This window comes from Mastigoproctus giganteus, chromosome 8 (assembly GCF_048544385.1).
Source record: "Mastigoproctus giganteus isolate SK-2022 chromosome 8, ASM4854438v1, whole genome shotgun sequence".
Lineage (NCBI taxonomy): Eukaryota > Metazoa > Arthropoda > Arachnida > Uropygi > Thelyphonidae > Mastigoproctus > Mastigoproctus giganteus.
Window position 1 is genome coordinate 176,468,420 of NC_143582.1, and position 18,248 is coordinate 176,486,667.

Genomic DNA, 18,248 nt, shown 5'->3' on the forward strand with positions numbered 1-18,248 from the left:
TTTAGGTTTAATATTAGATACTAAACTTAATTTTGCCATGCACATAACTTATCTCAGAGCTCTCTGCTTGAAAAAATTTCAATATACTCAGAGCCATCTCTGCCATGGCATGGGGTACAGATAGATGCACTCTCCTGCATTTGTATCGTTCGCTCATCAGGTCCCGTCTAGATTATGGTTCAATAGTATACAACTCAGCTAGGAAAACTGTACTTACAAGACTGAATACAATACAGCACAGTGCTCTCCGCACTGCTCTTGGAGCTTTTCAAACATCCCTGGTCCAAAGTCTCTATATAGAGGCAAACGAACCACCACTTCACCTCAGAAGAAAAATGTTACTCCTGACCTAAAAGCCTTCCAGATCGTTCGAATCAACCGCTACTTTTCAATCCTGAAAGGATAACATTCTATAACAATAAACCCACTGAAAATAGACGAACTGGTATTAGACTACAAGATTTGATACATTGCTGGAATGTTCATTTTGAAAACACGCTGAAAGAAACCAAAATATCTGATCTGTCTTGGTCCTCAAACCCACCATACTGTGACACCTATTTCCAACAGTGGGGGGAAAAAATCCCTGGAAAACTGTTACATCAAGCAATTGCACGAATGACATGTTACTAGCAATGTGCAGAGCTGCTTAATATATACTGATTGCTCAAAATCAAATGCTGCCGTAGGTGCTGCTTCAGTCTTTCCCACATTTACAGTATATGTTTCTCTCCCGGCTGAATGTAGCAGTTATACTGCAGAACTTTATGCAATCCATCTAGCTATAGACAATATCAATATCTGTCTCAACACTAATAGTTTAATATATACAGACTCCATGAGTGCACTTTCTGCAATAAGTAACAATTTCTCAACCCCACATTGTATAGTAAAATAAATCCGGTCTCGTCTAAATCATTTGAGGAATCTGAATCATACTGTAAGTTTCTATTGGATTCCATGGCATGCTGGAATCACAGGTAACGAAACAGCAGACCAGGCAGCCAAGCACCCAAAGAGCAACGCACCTCCATCTTACCAAGTACCCTATATAGGATTTCCTAAAACATATCCAACGTAGGGACCAATGGTTAAATATTTGGAAGACATATACAAACAATAAATTATTTGAAATTAGACATGAACCACAAATATGGAGCTCCAGCTTGAGGAAAAACAGGCATGAAGAAGTAATACTGGCAAGATTATGCATAGGGCACACACACCTGACCCACTTGTTCCTGCTCACGGGCGATGACCCTCCTATATGCACGCATTGTTCATCACAACTTACATATTCTGTTAGACTGTTCGTATTATTCCCATATCAGGAATACAGTAAACCCCCGCTATTCGCAGGGGTTACGTTCCTGAGAAATGTTGCGAATACCGAGTTATGGCTCCCATAGTAATAAAGGGATTCCGTTCCAAAGTATGAAATATATAGGAAAAACTAGTCTAAAATTTTGTCTATGTATTATATGTACCTTCATAATATGACTGTACATAGACAGTACGTAGTGAAATGCAAGCATATGGCATCGAAATGAAAATAAGAAACAATTTAATATTAAATGTAATATTTATTAGAAATTTCAAACAAATCTTTCATTCCAGCGCCTTTGCTAGCTAAAAAACTTATCCCGCCAGTGCTATCACCAGTTTCGCTAAAGTGTTGATAAAGGAGTTTTGCCTTTTCACGAATGATAAGTGAACTTAACGGAATTTTATTTTGAGTTCTGTCTTCTATCCACAGATTTAAAGCTTTTTCCATTTTTTTCTAATTTAACATCACGAGTTACAGAGCAAATTTTTGAAGCAATTAGCGCGTTTTCACGGACAGTACGGCGGATTTTTTCTTCCGATTTTTGCATTGATTGTACCGTTGACTCATTGATTTTATAATGTTTTGCCACTGAAGAGACACTTTCACCATTAGAAATTTTGTCTAATAACTCAATTTTATTCATTAATGTCATCACCTTCCTTGATATTTTCACATTTCCCTTGTTATTCGTAGCCATATTTTTGTACGGGCAAAAAAGAACTTGTCCACAATAAAGGCACTTGCTTCCATTAACACACTCGAAAAAGTGTGTTTTACACTGCAAAATGTTAGATTTATTACTTTTGTAAGCATATCAATTTATAAATTGATAAATTTATTCAATTTATAAGCATATAAATTAAAAGCAAATGACCAAACCGTCCATGACAAGCGCATAACACATACTGAACAAGGATTAGCGAGAAACATCCACACTCGCGATTTTTTCACCCCTCTCCCCCCACCCACTGAACGCTGTTTTGACCGGGAAAGATAATTTTAGCCATGCCCATGTTTTTTTTATGGCGGAAAATATTCACGGCACTTTAAAATTCACATTTTTTAAGGTTTCATTTTATATTAAATCAGTGATCACGAATACAGATACCGCAAATAGCGGGGGTTTACTGTACTACCTTTCTCTCTCTGGCTCAAATGCAAGAACCTTTATCACTAACCCACCTATTGGGAAACAATGCCAATCTGGATGAGCTTTTCGCTTATCTCAAACAAATTAGACTTTATGAATATATCTAATATCAAATAAGACAAACTCCGGTACCATTCCAAATATTTGAATAAGCACATTTTGGCCTCAGTTTCCCTTGTGCCACAAAATTTCTACACCACCACCACCTATGCAGCAAAGCAATCATCCAACATAGTATTGGCAGATTACTACGCTCCATATATTGACTACAGATCCTATATAAGACATGTATGTAAGGAACAGTGGACATTTCTATGGCAAGCTCAACTGTAGAACAAGCTTCTTCAAATAAAATCCAAACAACAGTTATGGGCTTCCAGTTTCCGTGTAAACAGAAAGGAACTATAAAGAGTGAGAATCAGTCAGTCACCTCACCCATCTTTATCTACTCACAGGAGATGATCCTCCAAAGTGTACGCACTGCAACTCTCTTCTCACAATCAAACACATTCTCATTGATTGTACGCTATACACTGATGCCCGAAAAGCCTCATTCAGTATTCTACGAAATCTTCAAGAACCTTTAACACTTTGTGATATTATGGGCAATGATGCAAATCTTCCAGAATTTTTCTGCTTCCTAAAAGGGATACAACTATATGATTGCCTCTGATATGATTCTATAATCTCCATACCATTGATAGGCGCAATATGGCCCTAGTAGCCCTTGCACCAGAAATAACAATACCAATACCAGAAAAAGATTTCAAGGTTCCAACAAAATACTGTCCTATTGTTCTGACTAGCTATGCAAAATTCTGGCGAGAATGGTCAACACTAACCTTATATGGTATTTGGAGGCAATTGACCTCCTTTCCAGTGTGCTTTCTGAAGAAACAGGTCCTCCTTAGACCATTTCATTAAGTTGGAAATGTCCATTAAAGTGAATTCCTTCACAGAAAGCTTCCTCCAACTGTAAACTGTCCTCTCTTATGTTGATGATTTAGCATATTTTCTCAGTCCCGCAACATGAGGGTAATGAAGAGATAATTGCATTGTACCATTGATCAATGATGGGCAATGAATAATGGCTTCAGATTCTCACCTCAAAAGAACATATGCATACATTCTTTTGAGATTTTTAACACAAACATAATGTTTACCCTGAACTAAACTGAGACTACATTTTTGGAGCTTTTGTATTTGATAGAAAGTTTACCTTTCTAGACATATCTGTCAAATACATGTAAAGTGCATGAGAGGCTTGAATATCTTATGTGAAGTCTAAATTAGATTACAGGTCCCAGGTATATGAATCTTCTAGACTCTTGTGTACTCTGATAGTTGGATACCATCCACAATCAGGTAATTCTTATGGGCACCGGAACATTTAGAACATCTCCCAGAGCCTCTATATTGAAGAAAATGAACCATTGTTATCACTATATCAGAAACAGTTGTCTTTACAGTATGCTTTCAAATGTAATCCCTGCCAGGCCACCACACCTGGACACCTGCTTTTGAGCCATGCTGGAAAATTTTGTACAATACTCGCCAGACTTCCAATCTTCCATTTGGTATTCGTATTCACAGCTACTCAGAGATTTGACCATCCTTATAGACAATGTTGTCCTATCACCAAAGCAACCACTTCCGTTCTAGCCAGTTGTTAAGATTGAAGTTGCAGGCTAGAACGGAAGTGGTTGCTTTTTTGTCCTATCACCAAAGCAACCACTTCCGTTCTAGCCTGCAACTTCTATCTTAACAACTGGGGAAGGACAGTACTATCTGCTGTCTATCTGCAACTGTACTCAGCACACCAAGCTGAACATTCTGACTTCTTGCTAGTTAATGTTTCAAAGTCAGATGTGTTTGCGGGATCCCAGACGCTATGATATATATCATATCATATGATATATATCATATATATCTTTTCTTATGATATGATATATATATCTTTTCTTATGATATGATATATATCATATATATCTTTTCTTATGATATGATATATATCATATGATATATATCAAACAGATCTTTTCTGGCCCCGAGTGCCAAGCGAGTGATTATAGCGATTTCTGAGTGATTTCCAAGCATTTTTCGTAAAGAGCGGCAGATACTTATAGTATTATTTTTCATTTTTCACAGAGTTATTTAATTTTGCTCTTAGGTATGCTAGCTTCTTTACTTCTCAAAGTAAAAAAGCTAGCATACCTAACAGAAAGGAAAGACACCTTTCTTCTTGTACATAGGACTAATGCACTAACAAATAACCTTACTTTATCGCTTGGTCACTGGTGGCACCGCTCCTGCCTCCACGTGGCGGAGCTGCAAACCTGGGAGAAGAAAGACACCCTCCCAGGGCAAAAAGGAGCAACGATGGACAAAAATAAACAGTCCTCATGTGGATCTTATGATTCAGAACTAGACAAGCATAATCCAGATCATGACGACACAAACATATCCCATGCTAAGAGACAAAAAAAAGACGGAACGGATAATACCACTCCTCTCTTTCTAATACTGCACTCCTCCACAGACCAACCATTGAGTAAGCTGTCCCCATTTTTGATACAGAAATGTCTCGAAAATGTGGCTGGCCCTCCAAAAATGGTTCGACGATTAAGATCCGGAGATTTATCAATTGAAATGACCGAACATAGACATGCTGAGAGGCTATTGAAAGTATCTACTTTTGGTGGAATTCCCACGAAGGTTACCCCACATGCCACCTTAAACTCCTCTAAAGGGGTAATATCAGAGTGGGATCTATTAAATGTATCAGAGGATGAGCTTGTGCATGAACTAAGAGATCAAAACGTGGTACAAGCCAAAAGAATTGTTATTAAAAGAGATGGAGAGCCTGCCCCCACACGGATGGTGATACTAACATTCAAAACACCAAATCTACCTACTTCTATTAAAGCTGGTTACCTTAGATGGCAAGTAAGACCATACATTCCAAATCCAGTCCGGTGCTTTAAGTTCCAAAAATTTGGTCATTCCCAAGCTGTCTGCAGAGGTGTAGCCACTTGTGCTAACTGCAGTTCAAAAGAGCATACACACACAAACTGTAACACTGAAATGCAAATTTGTCCTAACTGCCATGGTAACCACTCTGCCTTCTCTAAAGAATGCCCTTAATGGAAAAGAGAAAAGAATATTCAAAAATATAAAATTGAGCAGAAAGTATCATATCAAGAAGCTAAAAAACATTTTGCAGTACCTTCTAAGTCACCTACATATGCTTCAGTTACCCAACAGCTACGCTCAGTAGAAACTCAGACTGACTGCTCAGTCCCTCCAAATATCTCAATATCTGGTTGGGCTAAATCACTCCTCTCCTCATCAAAGGAAAAACCTATTCCTAAATATGCTACTTGAGAAGCAAATACTCCTGTAACAATACCTCCGGATAAGAAGCCTAATGAGCAACCAAATGAAGAGCCAAGACTCCTGAAAGAAGCAACATTACTAAATTTATATCCAATACCATGGATATTGATGAAAAGATAGATGAGGATGATTCAATTCTTGAGATTCATCCAGAGGATAACATTGACACGGGTAAGCCAATCTTCCCAAAAAAAGAAAAAGTAAAAGTAGACAAGCGCAAACAAAAAAATCTGCCATAAGAAACCAAACCCTCCATTTAAAACCAAACAATGCACACAGTGATTCAATGGAATTGTCGCGGATTTCGTGCTAATTTAGATGACCTCTACGATCTCCTAAGTGAATATAAGCCTGTCATAGCATGCATACAAGAAACAAACCTGACGAATGCAGTATCTATAACAATCAAACACTTCACCATGTATAGAAAAGATAGAAACTGCTCTAATGCAGCACACGGAGGAGTAGCACTGTTAGTAAACTCTTCAATTCCCTCCAGACCTGTTCCCTTGCAAACACCATTGGAGGCAATTGCAGCCCGTATCACCATTGGCATAACGATAACATTAGTCTCACTGTATCTGTCACCAAACCACCCTTACACCCTTGCTGATTTAGATGACGTAGTAGGACAAATACCCGCTCCTTTCTGTATTCTGGGTGACTGGAATGGCCATAACCCCCTATGGGGTTCTCAACAACTCGACTGCAGAGCACAAATAATCGAGAAATTCTTGAATAAACACAATCTAACTATTTTAAACACCAGTGATCTCACACATGTTCATGTACCATCTGGTTCAAGCTCTGCCATTGATCTAACAGTATGTTCTCCAACAATATTTCCTCTCATAGTTACTGACAACCCTCTTGGTAGTGATCACTTTCCAATCATCTGTAATTTCTGTACAAGTTCTCCTCTGCTCAACAGCATTAGAACAATTTGGAAAATTTGACAAGGCCAACTGGGCTAAATATCAAGAAATAGCTCATTTAGATTCCACTATCATTGAAACTGACAAGATTGATTCTGCAGTAAGCTATATTACACAACAAATAATTACAGCAGCTGAATCCGCTATCCTGAATTCATCATTTAAAATCCGACTCCATCCAAAAATGTGGTGGAATGAAGCATGTAGCATTGTTAAAAGAGAAATAAATAAATACTGGAATCAGTTTAGAAAACATCCAACCACAGCCAACCTCCTACAGTTTAAAAGAGCAAGGGCTAAGGCTCGTCATGTAAGACGAATGAGTAAAAAAGAAGCATGGGCACGCTATGCTGCCACAATAAACAGATTCACAGATACTGCTACAGTCTGAAAAAAAATCAAACGTATCAGTGGCAAATACCCACTTGCTACTTCTCCGATTCTATTTCTGAACCTGTGGAACTTGCTCGGCTCGTCTTTTGAATTACTCTCAGCTGTTTCCGCCTATGAACCAGCCTTTCAGATGCTAAAATGCAGTTGACCATGACTGAATTTCTTAATGCACTCACAAAAGTGAAAAACAGTGCTCCAGGTCCTGATGGAATTTATTACGCAGTGATTTCCCATTTAAGTGAAAGATCATTAAGTGCTCTCTTACTACTCTATAATAGAATTTTCTTAGCTGGTGCCATTCTTATGTGCTGGCCTTCCCGAAACCAGGAAAAGACCACACAGATCCAACAAACTATCTCCCTAACAAGTTGCTTGGGAGAAACAATGGAAAAAATACTTAACATCCGACTAACGTGGCATTTGGAGACTCAAAGCATTCTGAGTCCAAGCCAGTATGGTTTTCGGAGAAATGAACACTTTGTTATGATATGCGTTGACATCAAGAAAGCATTTGACACAACTTGGCGTTATGGGATTCTTCGGGACTTACGTAAATCTGGTCTTCGGGGTCATCTCCTGAAATTTATTCAGAACTTCCTATCTAACAGATCGTTCCAAGTCCTCTCCCACTCGTCACTTTCTGGAACATATGTACGAGAAGAGGGAGTTCCCCAGGGCTCAGTGCGGAGCGTAACACTTTTTGCCATCAGGATCGATTCTATAACCAATTGTATACCTAACACAGTTGATGCATACCTGTATGCTGATGACCTTGCCATCTCATGTCATTCTCAAAATATGCGACTTATTGAGAGACAACTACAAGGGACCATTAATAGAATAGTCTCTTGGGCCAAAAACAATAGCTACAGAATCTCTAAATCGAAAACAACTGCAGTACACTTCTGTCATAAATGTACATTGCATCCTGATTCAAACCTTCAGTTAGACTCTCATTGTATTACATTTCAGCCAAGTACTCGTTTTCTTGGTATAATACTTGATAAAAAACTAAACTTCCTTGAACATATAAAATATATTCGTACCAGCTGTCTTAAGAAACAGGCGCATTATAGCTTCAGTTGCTGATGTGCCAGTAAAACCCAAACCAAACCAATCTTAAGAAACTAAATATTCTCAGAGTAATCTCTATGTCATGGGGTGCAGATCATTACATGTTGCTACATTTATACTGCTCATTAATTAGATCCCACTTAGACTATGCATCTCCTGCATACCCCTCAGACAGGCCAAGTGTACTGAAATGGCTTGATCCCATTCATTATAGTGCACTTCGAATACCACTGGGTGCCTTTCATACATCTCCCATTTTAAGTCTATATATGGAAGCCAATGAATCGCCGCTAGACCTTCGATGACAGGTTCTTCTCCTAAATTATGCCGCTAAAATCACCAGCCTTTCACATCACTCGATATGGCAATATCTCTTCAGACCAAAATGAGAAAACCTCTATCGAACTAAATCACGTCTCAACAAACCATCTGGCATTAGGCTTCAAGCTCTAAACACTAGCTGGAAACTCAACATGAATAACATAATGCAGAATACTAGCATGGAAATCCAGCCATGGCATATACTCACGATACATATTGAAAAATACTATCACAAATGGGGAAAGAATAATCTTCCAGATATTACATCTGGAAGATTATTACATCTGGCCCACTCCACTCAGTTTAGGAGTTACTTGCAGCTATATATAGATGGATCCAAGACTGCCAGTAAAGTTGCTACAGCTGTAGTCCTGCTAGATGCTATCATCGCCAAACAGCTCCCCTCAGAATGTAGTAATTATACTGCTGAATTGTATGGTATTTTATTAGCCCTGGAGAAAATAAAAGAAGCCTCACATACTCAATCCATAATATATACCGATTCATTAAGTGCCGTGAATTATATGCAATGTAAATGCCCCAACAGTCATCCTCTGGTACAGCAAATCTGGACTCGGTTAATGGCAATTCATGCACGTGGTCACCACATAATTTTTTGTTGGATTCCTGGACACTCTGGAATCCCAGGAAATGAACAGGCAGATTTAGCTGCCAAAAATGCTTCAAATCCTATCTCTTCCAATTTCAGGATACCTTATGTTGACTATAAATGCATTATACAGCAGACCTCTAAACAACAGTGGAAACGTATATGGGAAAAAGAAACAAATAATAAACTTTTTGAAATAAAGAAAGAACCCAAACAGTGGCAATCCAGTCTGAGAGGAAACAGAAAAGAAGAAACTGTACTAGTGCGACTGCGCATTGGTCACACATACCTCACTCACAGTTATTTATTAAGAAAGGAAGATGCCCCACAATGCAGTAACTGTTCATGTCCACTCATTGTAAAGCATATCGTTATCGAATGCCCACTATATCTAAGAGAACAAAAACTGCTTTCTCTTTACTTTTCAAAAATTGCAATCAATTAACACTACATAATGTTCTAGAAGATCATCAGGATATGGATGACGTTTTTGTTTTCCTAAAATCAATTGATAAATATCACCTTGTTTGAATTTTTATCAGAATCAGCACCAACAACAAAGATATACTTTGTTATACAGAAATAATATACAGAAATCAGTGCATTATAGCGACAGTTGCTGATGTACCAACAAACCTAACAATGACAGATCTTTTCCAAATGTAGCATATTCACTGTGCTGCATACAATTGAGCTAGTCGTGGATAACATATAAATCCACCACTACCAAAAATAGAAGAACTCTTTATTGCATATAGAACGCACATGCCGTACACAATACCCTTCATGGCTACAAGCCAGGGGTTATTATATTATATATATACCAATTCTCTCAGTTCATCGCAGGCCTTGTCATCAATGAGGGTTAATCCTTATCCAGTCCTGTCCCAGGTACAACAGAGGATATACTTCCTTTCTCAATCTGAATTTGTTTGTTTGTTTCTGGTGGATCACGAGCCGCATTGGAATTTTGGGGAAATGATTTGGCAGACATTACAGGCAAATCAGCAGTGACACTTTATATAATTCTTGCCTGTTAGCCCCTATTCATACTTACAGACAAGTCATACGAAAAAAAAAGGGTTTCCCATTGGCAACTCATAGCATTGGTAGGCTGCAAACAATATACAAGATTAACCTATAATTGAACATTGGTGGATTAATTTTTGCAGGAACTGTAATGAGGAAGTTCTAGCTTAGTTTCTGCATAGGACAAAGTCATCTGACACACTTTTCTGAAAGCTGATGGCTTTCCTATGTACAGGTATTGTGACACCATTTTAACAATCAAACACATCCTTATCAAATGTCTGGATTTTTTAAATGCACACCTTTTATGTATTAGCATTTTTAATGATCTGACTGAGCCTTATACATTCAGTCAATTTTACCTAACAAAGACGATATATTTGAAATTTTTAAATATTTAAAAACTATAAATCTATATACTCCTATATAAAAACTTTTTAATAGTCATCATGTATACTTCTGTTTCTTTACCCGTTTTTTAATTTAATTTACTTGTTTTTAAATCCTTGCTCATTTCGACATAGTAACCGATTTGTAAGTTACTGTTGTTTATAATATATTTAAGTATTGAGCTTGGCGTATCATGGCCTTAGTTGACCAAGTGCCATAAAAACTGAAATTGTGTACTCACTCATGCAGCTGAAATTGCCATTCTGAAAACATTTATCCAGTTTCCACCTTTTCCAAAGCATGGTGAAATGCAGAATGCACACCAGGGGTGGAAAAAGGCTCAAAACAAAGCTTAGGAGTATATTCTGATGATATGCATTAGAATTTACCTGCAGGTTCTTATTGCATGAAGAACCTGGAGGTAAAGGGCCCTCTGGGCAGTATGATTACAGTGGGCTGATGTGGGACTTATTTAAAGACATAACTACTAACAAGTATAAAGGGAAGGACTTTTGCTTCCATAAGGGCGACTAAAGTGGTCAGACAGTTTTTATATTCTATACAGAGAGACTATCTGATGATGATGCACCAAAGCATATGCTAAATGGGGAGCATTCTGGGAAGTAATCATAGAAGCTACTAGGCTTTTCATACCAACTAAGAAATACCATTCCAGGCTCAGACCTAAATGGATGTCAGATGAACTGATGAGACGTGTGGCTGAGAAGAAAAATGCATATAAATTATCAGGTGATACAGATGGCTGTCGTAAATTTACACTACTCTGTAATCAAGTCTCAAAGGAGGTTAGGCAAGCTAAGGCAGATTATGAGAAGTCTCTGGCAAAGAATGTCAAGAAATACAGCAAAGACTTCTTTACTTTTATTAACAGTAGAAAGAAGCAGTTGAATCACATTGGCCAACTGCTTCTGAACAGAAAACAGGTCTTGAAAAGCTTATTGATGAAGTTTGTGCCAAGCTGAAGAAGATAAAGTTGGCTACTAGAAAAACCTAAGATGATGATGAGGAAAGGCAGATTTCATTCTGTAGGCTGCCTGAATTGCCTCTTTCCTCACCTCAAGAACAAGCTGAAAAGTAATATTTATTTATAAATCTACATTATGATTGAAAGATAGAATGTTACTTAAGTTTTCTCATGCTTCTTTGCTAGAACCAATATTAATGATTAAAAAAGACAAAATGATGCAAAGGAGGTCATACTTATTTAGCGTCAGCCTTAAAAAAAAATATGAGTTATTAGCCTTAACCTGGTGTCATCTAGATGTCTGTCCAGCCCTTCCCTAAATTGACATGAGCTCTTTACTTGTACAGAATTAGGATGCAAGTGGTTTCAACAGTTAATGAACCTTTGGATAAATAAAAGCTTTCCTATATATAGCAGACTCTTGATTTACTGGGATCGGATTAACCGGGACACATCAAGACTCCAAATAAAAAAAAAAAAAATCAACCAGAAATCACAAAATTCAAATAATAACTAGAATAGGTATGAACAGATGTTTTGCAAGTCATAAATGAGAAACAAGCGGGGTTATAAGTCGTCATTAGGAGATTATTGTGCCTATTATCTTGCAACCGCCGCTGTTTTCACAATGTTGCTCAAAAAAAAAAAAAAAAAAAAAGAAAAGAAAAGAACAAACAAATGTTTAGTTTGTTTTAGTGCATTGCGTCGATTGCTGTGTTCCGTCGCATTGCAAAAGGACAAATTTTGTTCCATTATTTATGGCAGGAATATCGGAATTTTTTTATTGTAACTATTTTTTTTTTTTCTTTTTTCTTTTTTGTTTAGAAATCACGAAAATGATGGGCAAACGCAAGAGAATTAAACAAAAACTTGAAATTGTTCAAAAGTTTGAAAATGGTGCATCCATTACATCTCTAAAGAACCATTCTGAGCTAGGCATTGTCCATTATGGAAGGGGGTGGTCATAATTCAGTGATCACTGAGTGTATATCTTTTAGCTATAAAAATATACATATAACACAAAGTATTATATGTATTACGTATAGTAGTAATATAAGTAGTTAAAATAAGTAGTAATATTAACCTATTGTCAAATAGAGATATTTATATATATTTTATTATTTTTTAGTATCCACGTGTATAATTGTACAGATAATATAAGAATAAAGAAGAATAAGATCAAAGTTCAGCATTCTGCAGCTATTCACTGCATCATGTAAGTTTGTTTCTTTTAATCATACTTCTTATTTTTATATGCAGTGCTGAATCCTAATGTGCCTTATAAAGAGGAGAAAATACTCTCTGAGGGAATGCTCACTTTCACATCCAAATTTCCCCATGTTGGTTTCTGTTTGTATGTGATTTGTAGCATATGTCTATACAAATATGTATATAGAATAGAGTGCACTTAAAAATACACAGAACAATCAATTTATGTTGGAATTGCATTTTTCAGAAATGCAAATTTAAGTGACATGACATTAATTGAGTTACCATTTACAAGATAAAACATGTACTTATATTTAAATACACTAGTGACTTAATTCTGGACATTGTTTATTCCAAATTTTAAACATTCCTCTGATGGAGAATGTTTACATTTATATCCAACAGATATTAATTATTTGTAAAGGCAAGCATATTTAAGGTAATTTTTTTTATGATAACCACAAACGTACAGGGTGTAAGAATCTAGAGTATTTTAGCACTGTTTATGGAATGAAGGCTAAGAAGGCAGAAGATTTGTTCATGTTACCTTAAATTTCTGTAGGTTGTGATTTTTGGCCCTGGGTGTCAAAGCGATTTATTAGTTGTTCCAAGTGATTCAAAGCAATCTCTATAGTGTGTGCAAAGTGAATAGTGCTACATGTAAAGGCATATCTATATTCCTTATTTCATTATGTAGCATAGCTTTTTTGTATTTCAAGAAGTAGGCAGAGTTCCAGAAGGGAAATTGACCTTTCTGTTTCTTGTTATTAGTACTAACCAGACTAACTGAGCCACTTGGTTAACCTAGCACCCTAGGGCTGGAAACCTGATAAGAAAGGGCATTTTTCCAGGGCTGAAAGGAGCAAAATGATCTGCACAAAACTTCAGATCGAAGGTCCTAACTTGACCACTCACGAGATAAACGACTAACTCATGCAGTGTTAAATTCCAAAAAAAATGACACTGTTAAAACAAGAGCCCCAATGCATCTTGTATTGCACTCTACTCAAGAATAGTTACTAGGAAGTCTCTCCCCTTTTAAAATTCAGAAATACCTAGAAAACCACACAGAATTTCCAAAAGCAGCTAAGCATGCGATCTGTCAACTTGCTCATTGAGGTCCTAGATGAATGCCAATCAGAATATCTCCAAAAAATCACACCTTTTGGAAGATTATAAACTGAGTGGAATCTCATAAACCTCTCAGAAGAAGAGTTTAAAAGTGTATTTTAAGACCAGGGAATTGTGCATGTAAAGCACATATCTATATATTATTCTTGTGTTCATAAACAATATCAAGAAAAAAAGGAATTGAAAAAGATTCTTTGTAATTATTTTTGTTTTAGTAAAAAGAAATTAATTTTTTAATGAGAATGGTCTTTCAAAACTTGATCAGTTTTGTTTCACTGTTGAAAAATGATTAAGGGGAATAAATCAGTGGGTTTTTTGTTGTAATGATGTGTGAATGTCTTTCAACTGTGGTTTTGGTTTCATAGTTAAGGTCCAACACCACATGATGTTACACTCTTAAAAAAAAACATCTGATTATACTCTAAAAAACAAAGAGTAAAATTAGGTTTAATATTAGGTTGAATTCACACTTCAAAAATAGAATGGTTTCATTTATGAGTTAATAAAATTATAAATTATATTTAAATTGTTATTATATATTTCCCTTTGCAGTTATTTAGACAGCAGAGTGTTTGTATCATTAGCAAACGGAGAACTCCATATCTATAAAAAAGAGCCAGGTATGACATTCTTATGTCCTAAATATTGTATGATCCTACTGTGTTAATTTCAAATACAGATTTTTAGAAGAGCTAGCACTTATTTCATTTTAGTGTTAAGATGCTTAGTAAAAAAGACTCAATTTGTGCAGTGTATTTTTATTATTTAAATGTTAATGAAGCATTTCTGAAATATTCAGCTTCTTATAAAAGTAAAAATCATAATGTATCTGCTAATGACTGTATTTACTTATGTCCTTCCTGTACTTGTTTCCTGTTTAAATGTTTAAATTCATAAACTGCTCTCTGACCCAAGTCATATTCTTCCAAGTAAGGCTGGGAGTGTAAAATTCTGATGTAACTGACAGAGGCTCCACTTGTGAGTAAATCGTTGTAAATTTCAGTAAATTGTGCAGGTAAGAGGTGCTGCTAGCAGTTAATTTATAGGTGAGGCATTTATAGCTTAGTTTTCTATCCTGGATCTGGGGTTCTTGTGTAGTGGAAGCCTGGGGTGACCTTTGCTCTCATACTTTGAATTTCAGGGTTGTCAGGAACATCAATTCGACTCCCTGTTTTCTATTGATTGCTGAGGCTCTGAACATTTTCATGAAGAAGGCTTCTTTGAATTTCCTTCTGTAGAAAGGATTCTAGTGTTGTTGAAATCCCAAGTGTCGCTACATTGGAATGCGTGGAAGGCTGTGTTGAACTTTAGAATTCTTCCATATTGTACATTTTTTTAGTGTTCTTTGATTTTGCAGTTTAGATGTCAGTATGATTCTCCTGTATATGTACCACCTACAGTCTATTTTATAGACTGTAGGTGGTACCTCTAGAATTGTAGGAGTTATTGGGCTGTTGTTTTAAGATCCGCTTGATGGAGGCTGAACTCTTGAAATAGGTTAAGATACCAAATTTCTTAGCTTCTTTTGCTATTTTAGTGCTGACTGATGATAGGTAAGGTATGCATATGGAGGTTCTTCTGTCTCTGCTGGGTTGGGGTTGTGTGATGGTCTTGGAGGTGTCTTCTGTGGCTTTGTTGAATGTGTTGAGGAAATCTGTTCTTCATGGCAAGCCTGGCTATCATTTGTAGTTCCTGTTGTAGATTATTTTATTTACAAATTCTGTAAGCGTTTAGGATGAAGAACTTGAGAACACCAATTTTTGTTGAGAAAGGATGGCAGGATTTGTAGTTTAATATGATTCCAGTATCAGTGGGCTTCCTGTAAACTTCCATATTTAGGTCTTGATGGGTTTTTTTTTTTTATTTTTGTTTTTTTTTTGTGAACAGGATGTCCAGGAAGGGTAGGCTGCTATTTCCATATTGTTTTCTATTTCCATTTTGAGTTTGATTTTTTGGTGGTGGTTAAAAGCTTTAAAGAATTTTTGTAGGTTTTTTTTCTGTTGATTTTCCATGAAATATTCTTCAAATTTTGCCATAAGTATTTCTGCCATGAGAGGAGAGAGGGCATTTCCTATGCTTTCCTATAGTCAAATTAAGCAGACTCGCTGAGAAGTAGGATTATAGTTGTAACATTGATGAATGCAAAGTACTGCATATGGATAACAGTATTCTCTCAGAATAACATACCAGTTCCGTGATACTACACTCTGAGTCGTGCAGAATGAAAAAGGTGGAAAAAGACCTAGGGGCAATTGTACAATCTGACATGAAGTTCTCTGAGCAGTGCAGATAGGCTGCTAGAAGAGCCGAAGGGGTTTATTCAGTGATATTCAGGAATTTTGCCAGCAGTGACTAGGCTGCACTTTGAGTACAGGTCTGGTAGTCTCATTTTAAGAAGGATGTGGACCAAGAACAGGTTCAGAGAAGAATAACAAGATTAGACAAGGTACTCTTACCAAAAGAAGACCTTAGTTCTGCAAATTGCAGCTTTTGGAAACTAGGCACCAGCAAAGAGACATGATTGGAGTGTTTAAGGCTTTAAATAGATTATTTGGTGATGGCATTCTTACTCTGTTTTTTGAATGGCACTCATAAGGGAGCATAAATTTAAATTGAGAAAGGACAGTTGCAGGACAGATGTGTAAAAATTTGCTCTCACCCAGTGAGTAAGTTCCATCTATTGTTGTTATGGAAGTGGGTAGTTTGAATAAATTTAAGGAAGGGCTAGACAAATTATCATATGTGATGGGCAGATTATGTGGGTAGATTTTTTGTTTTTTTGGTTGATGCTATGTAAGATTGCTTCCTTGCATCATTGTGTCATGACTAATAGTATAACTTTCCATTTGGGACAGAAAATTTGCCAGTTACAACTAAGTAGTAACCTAGCTCTCTCTCTATAGAAGACACAATTTTTAAATCCTTTCTTTTAGGGTAAAAAAACCATTTTTAAAGATGGAAAATTGTTGCTCCAGGGCATGTAGGGAGGAGGAAAGGAAGAATAGAGAAGTCAGAAAATATTATAAATTATCCATACAGTGGCTATGCGACTTTACAGATGCAACAAGCAACATTAACCAAATCAATACAGCATAATAAATAAAGTCATTAAGTCTAAATCAATCAAGTAGGAATTACAGTCATCGGGTTTACAAAAGTTTACAGAGAATTGAGATATAAGGTCCATGTCAGAACAGTTATGTCATATGATTACAAACTATCAAATTAGTAAACTACAATGACAGAATTAATAACAAACAGATATCACAAGTTTAGTTTACAATAGTTCAGAAGTGTGTTTTACAAGTTACAATAATTGTTTTAAACATTGCATAAGTACTCTCAGTCAAAGCTACACTTCCACTTTCAGTTAATGAAGATTGTAGGTTTTCGGTTGGTAGAAGTAGTGTCTTCCATAATGAGAAGACCTTGTTTTTATAATTAACTTAATGCTAATTAATCTGTTATTAAATTTATGTGTATATGAATGCACACAGAGAAGTATCTTCCTGCATATTTACTTTTATATGCCTGTGTTATCATGTCTTTTAACAATAAAATAATAATGCACATTATCATAGAGCAAATGTTTAACTGATATGTTCTGATTTACTTTCTGTGCAGAGAACATAACATTTTTGATTTATCATCTTAATGATTAATCAAAAACAATTGCAGTTAGCCAGCCTCAGGTTGTGGGATAGGGTTTCTAGCTCACACGACATGCAATTCAGGGCACGAACATATATGTATAATGCATGATAAAAGATCATATTAGCTTTCATACCATATGCAGTAGAACACTATGACCAGAGTAACTGTGCCAAGGATTACTCCAAGCAACCAACCAAAGAACAGTCAGTTGTGTAAGATAATATTTAGATCTAAAGATTTAGTAGTCTGAAAATTTTTTTTTTGTTGCTCATAGGAGGTGGTTGGAATACAAGTGAGCCTCAGAAAGTTCAGATAGGTAGTGCTGCTGCACCAGTGACCAAGATGCTAGCAGTAGCTGGAAAGTTATGGTGCGGTTGTCAGAATTGCATTAGTGTTCTCAATACTGGCACATTGCTTATTGAGGTAAGCTAAATACTTCAGTTATTTTTTATAAAATCAGATTTTATATTATGCTGGTCAACATAATGAAACCACCTCCCCCTATCAAGTATTTAAACACACTTTTCTAAACCAGTATTGTTGCTGTATTTTTTTTTTTTTTTTTGTAATATGTAGTTTTCACATGACTATTGATAATATCAGTACAAGTTAATTAAGATGTTTTGTTTATAAAATATTATCGA

General features: G+C 36.3%; 1 protein-coding gene across 1 annotated transcript in view; it reads left to right on the forward strand.

Moving 5' to 3' along the window:
- LOC150082029 (rho guanine nucleotide exchange factor 17-like) overlaps positions 1 to 18,248 on the forward strand; it is an 862,761-nt gene that overhangs the window by 761,593 nt on the left and 82,920 nt on the right. The window contains exons 21-23 of the mRNA XM_090380403.1: positions 12,740 to 12,826; positions 14,503 to 14,570; positions 17,879 to 18,027. Of these exons, the coding sequence (XP_090236529.1) occupies positions 12,740 to 12,826; positions 14,503 to 14,570; positions 17,879 to 18,027 (304 nt within the window). The remainder of the gene's footprint in view (positions 1 to 12,739; positions 12,827 to 14,502; positions 14,571 to 17,878; positions 18,028 to 18,248) is intronic.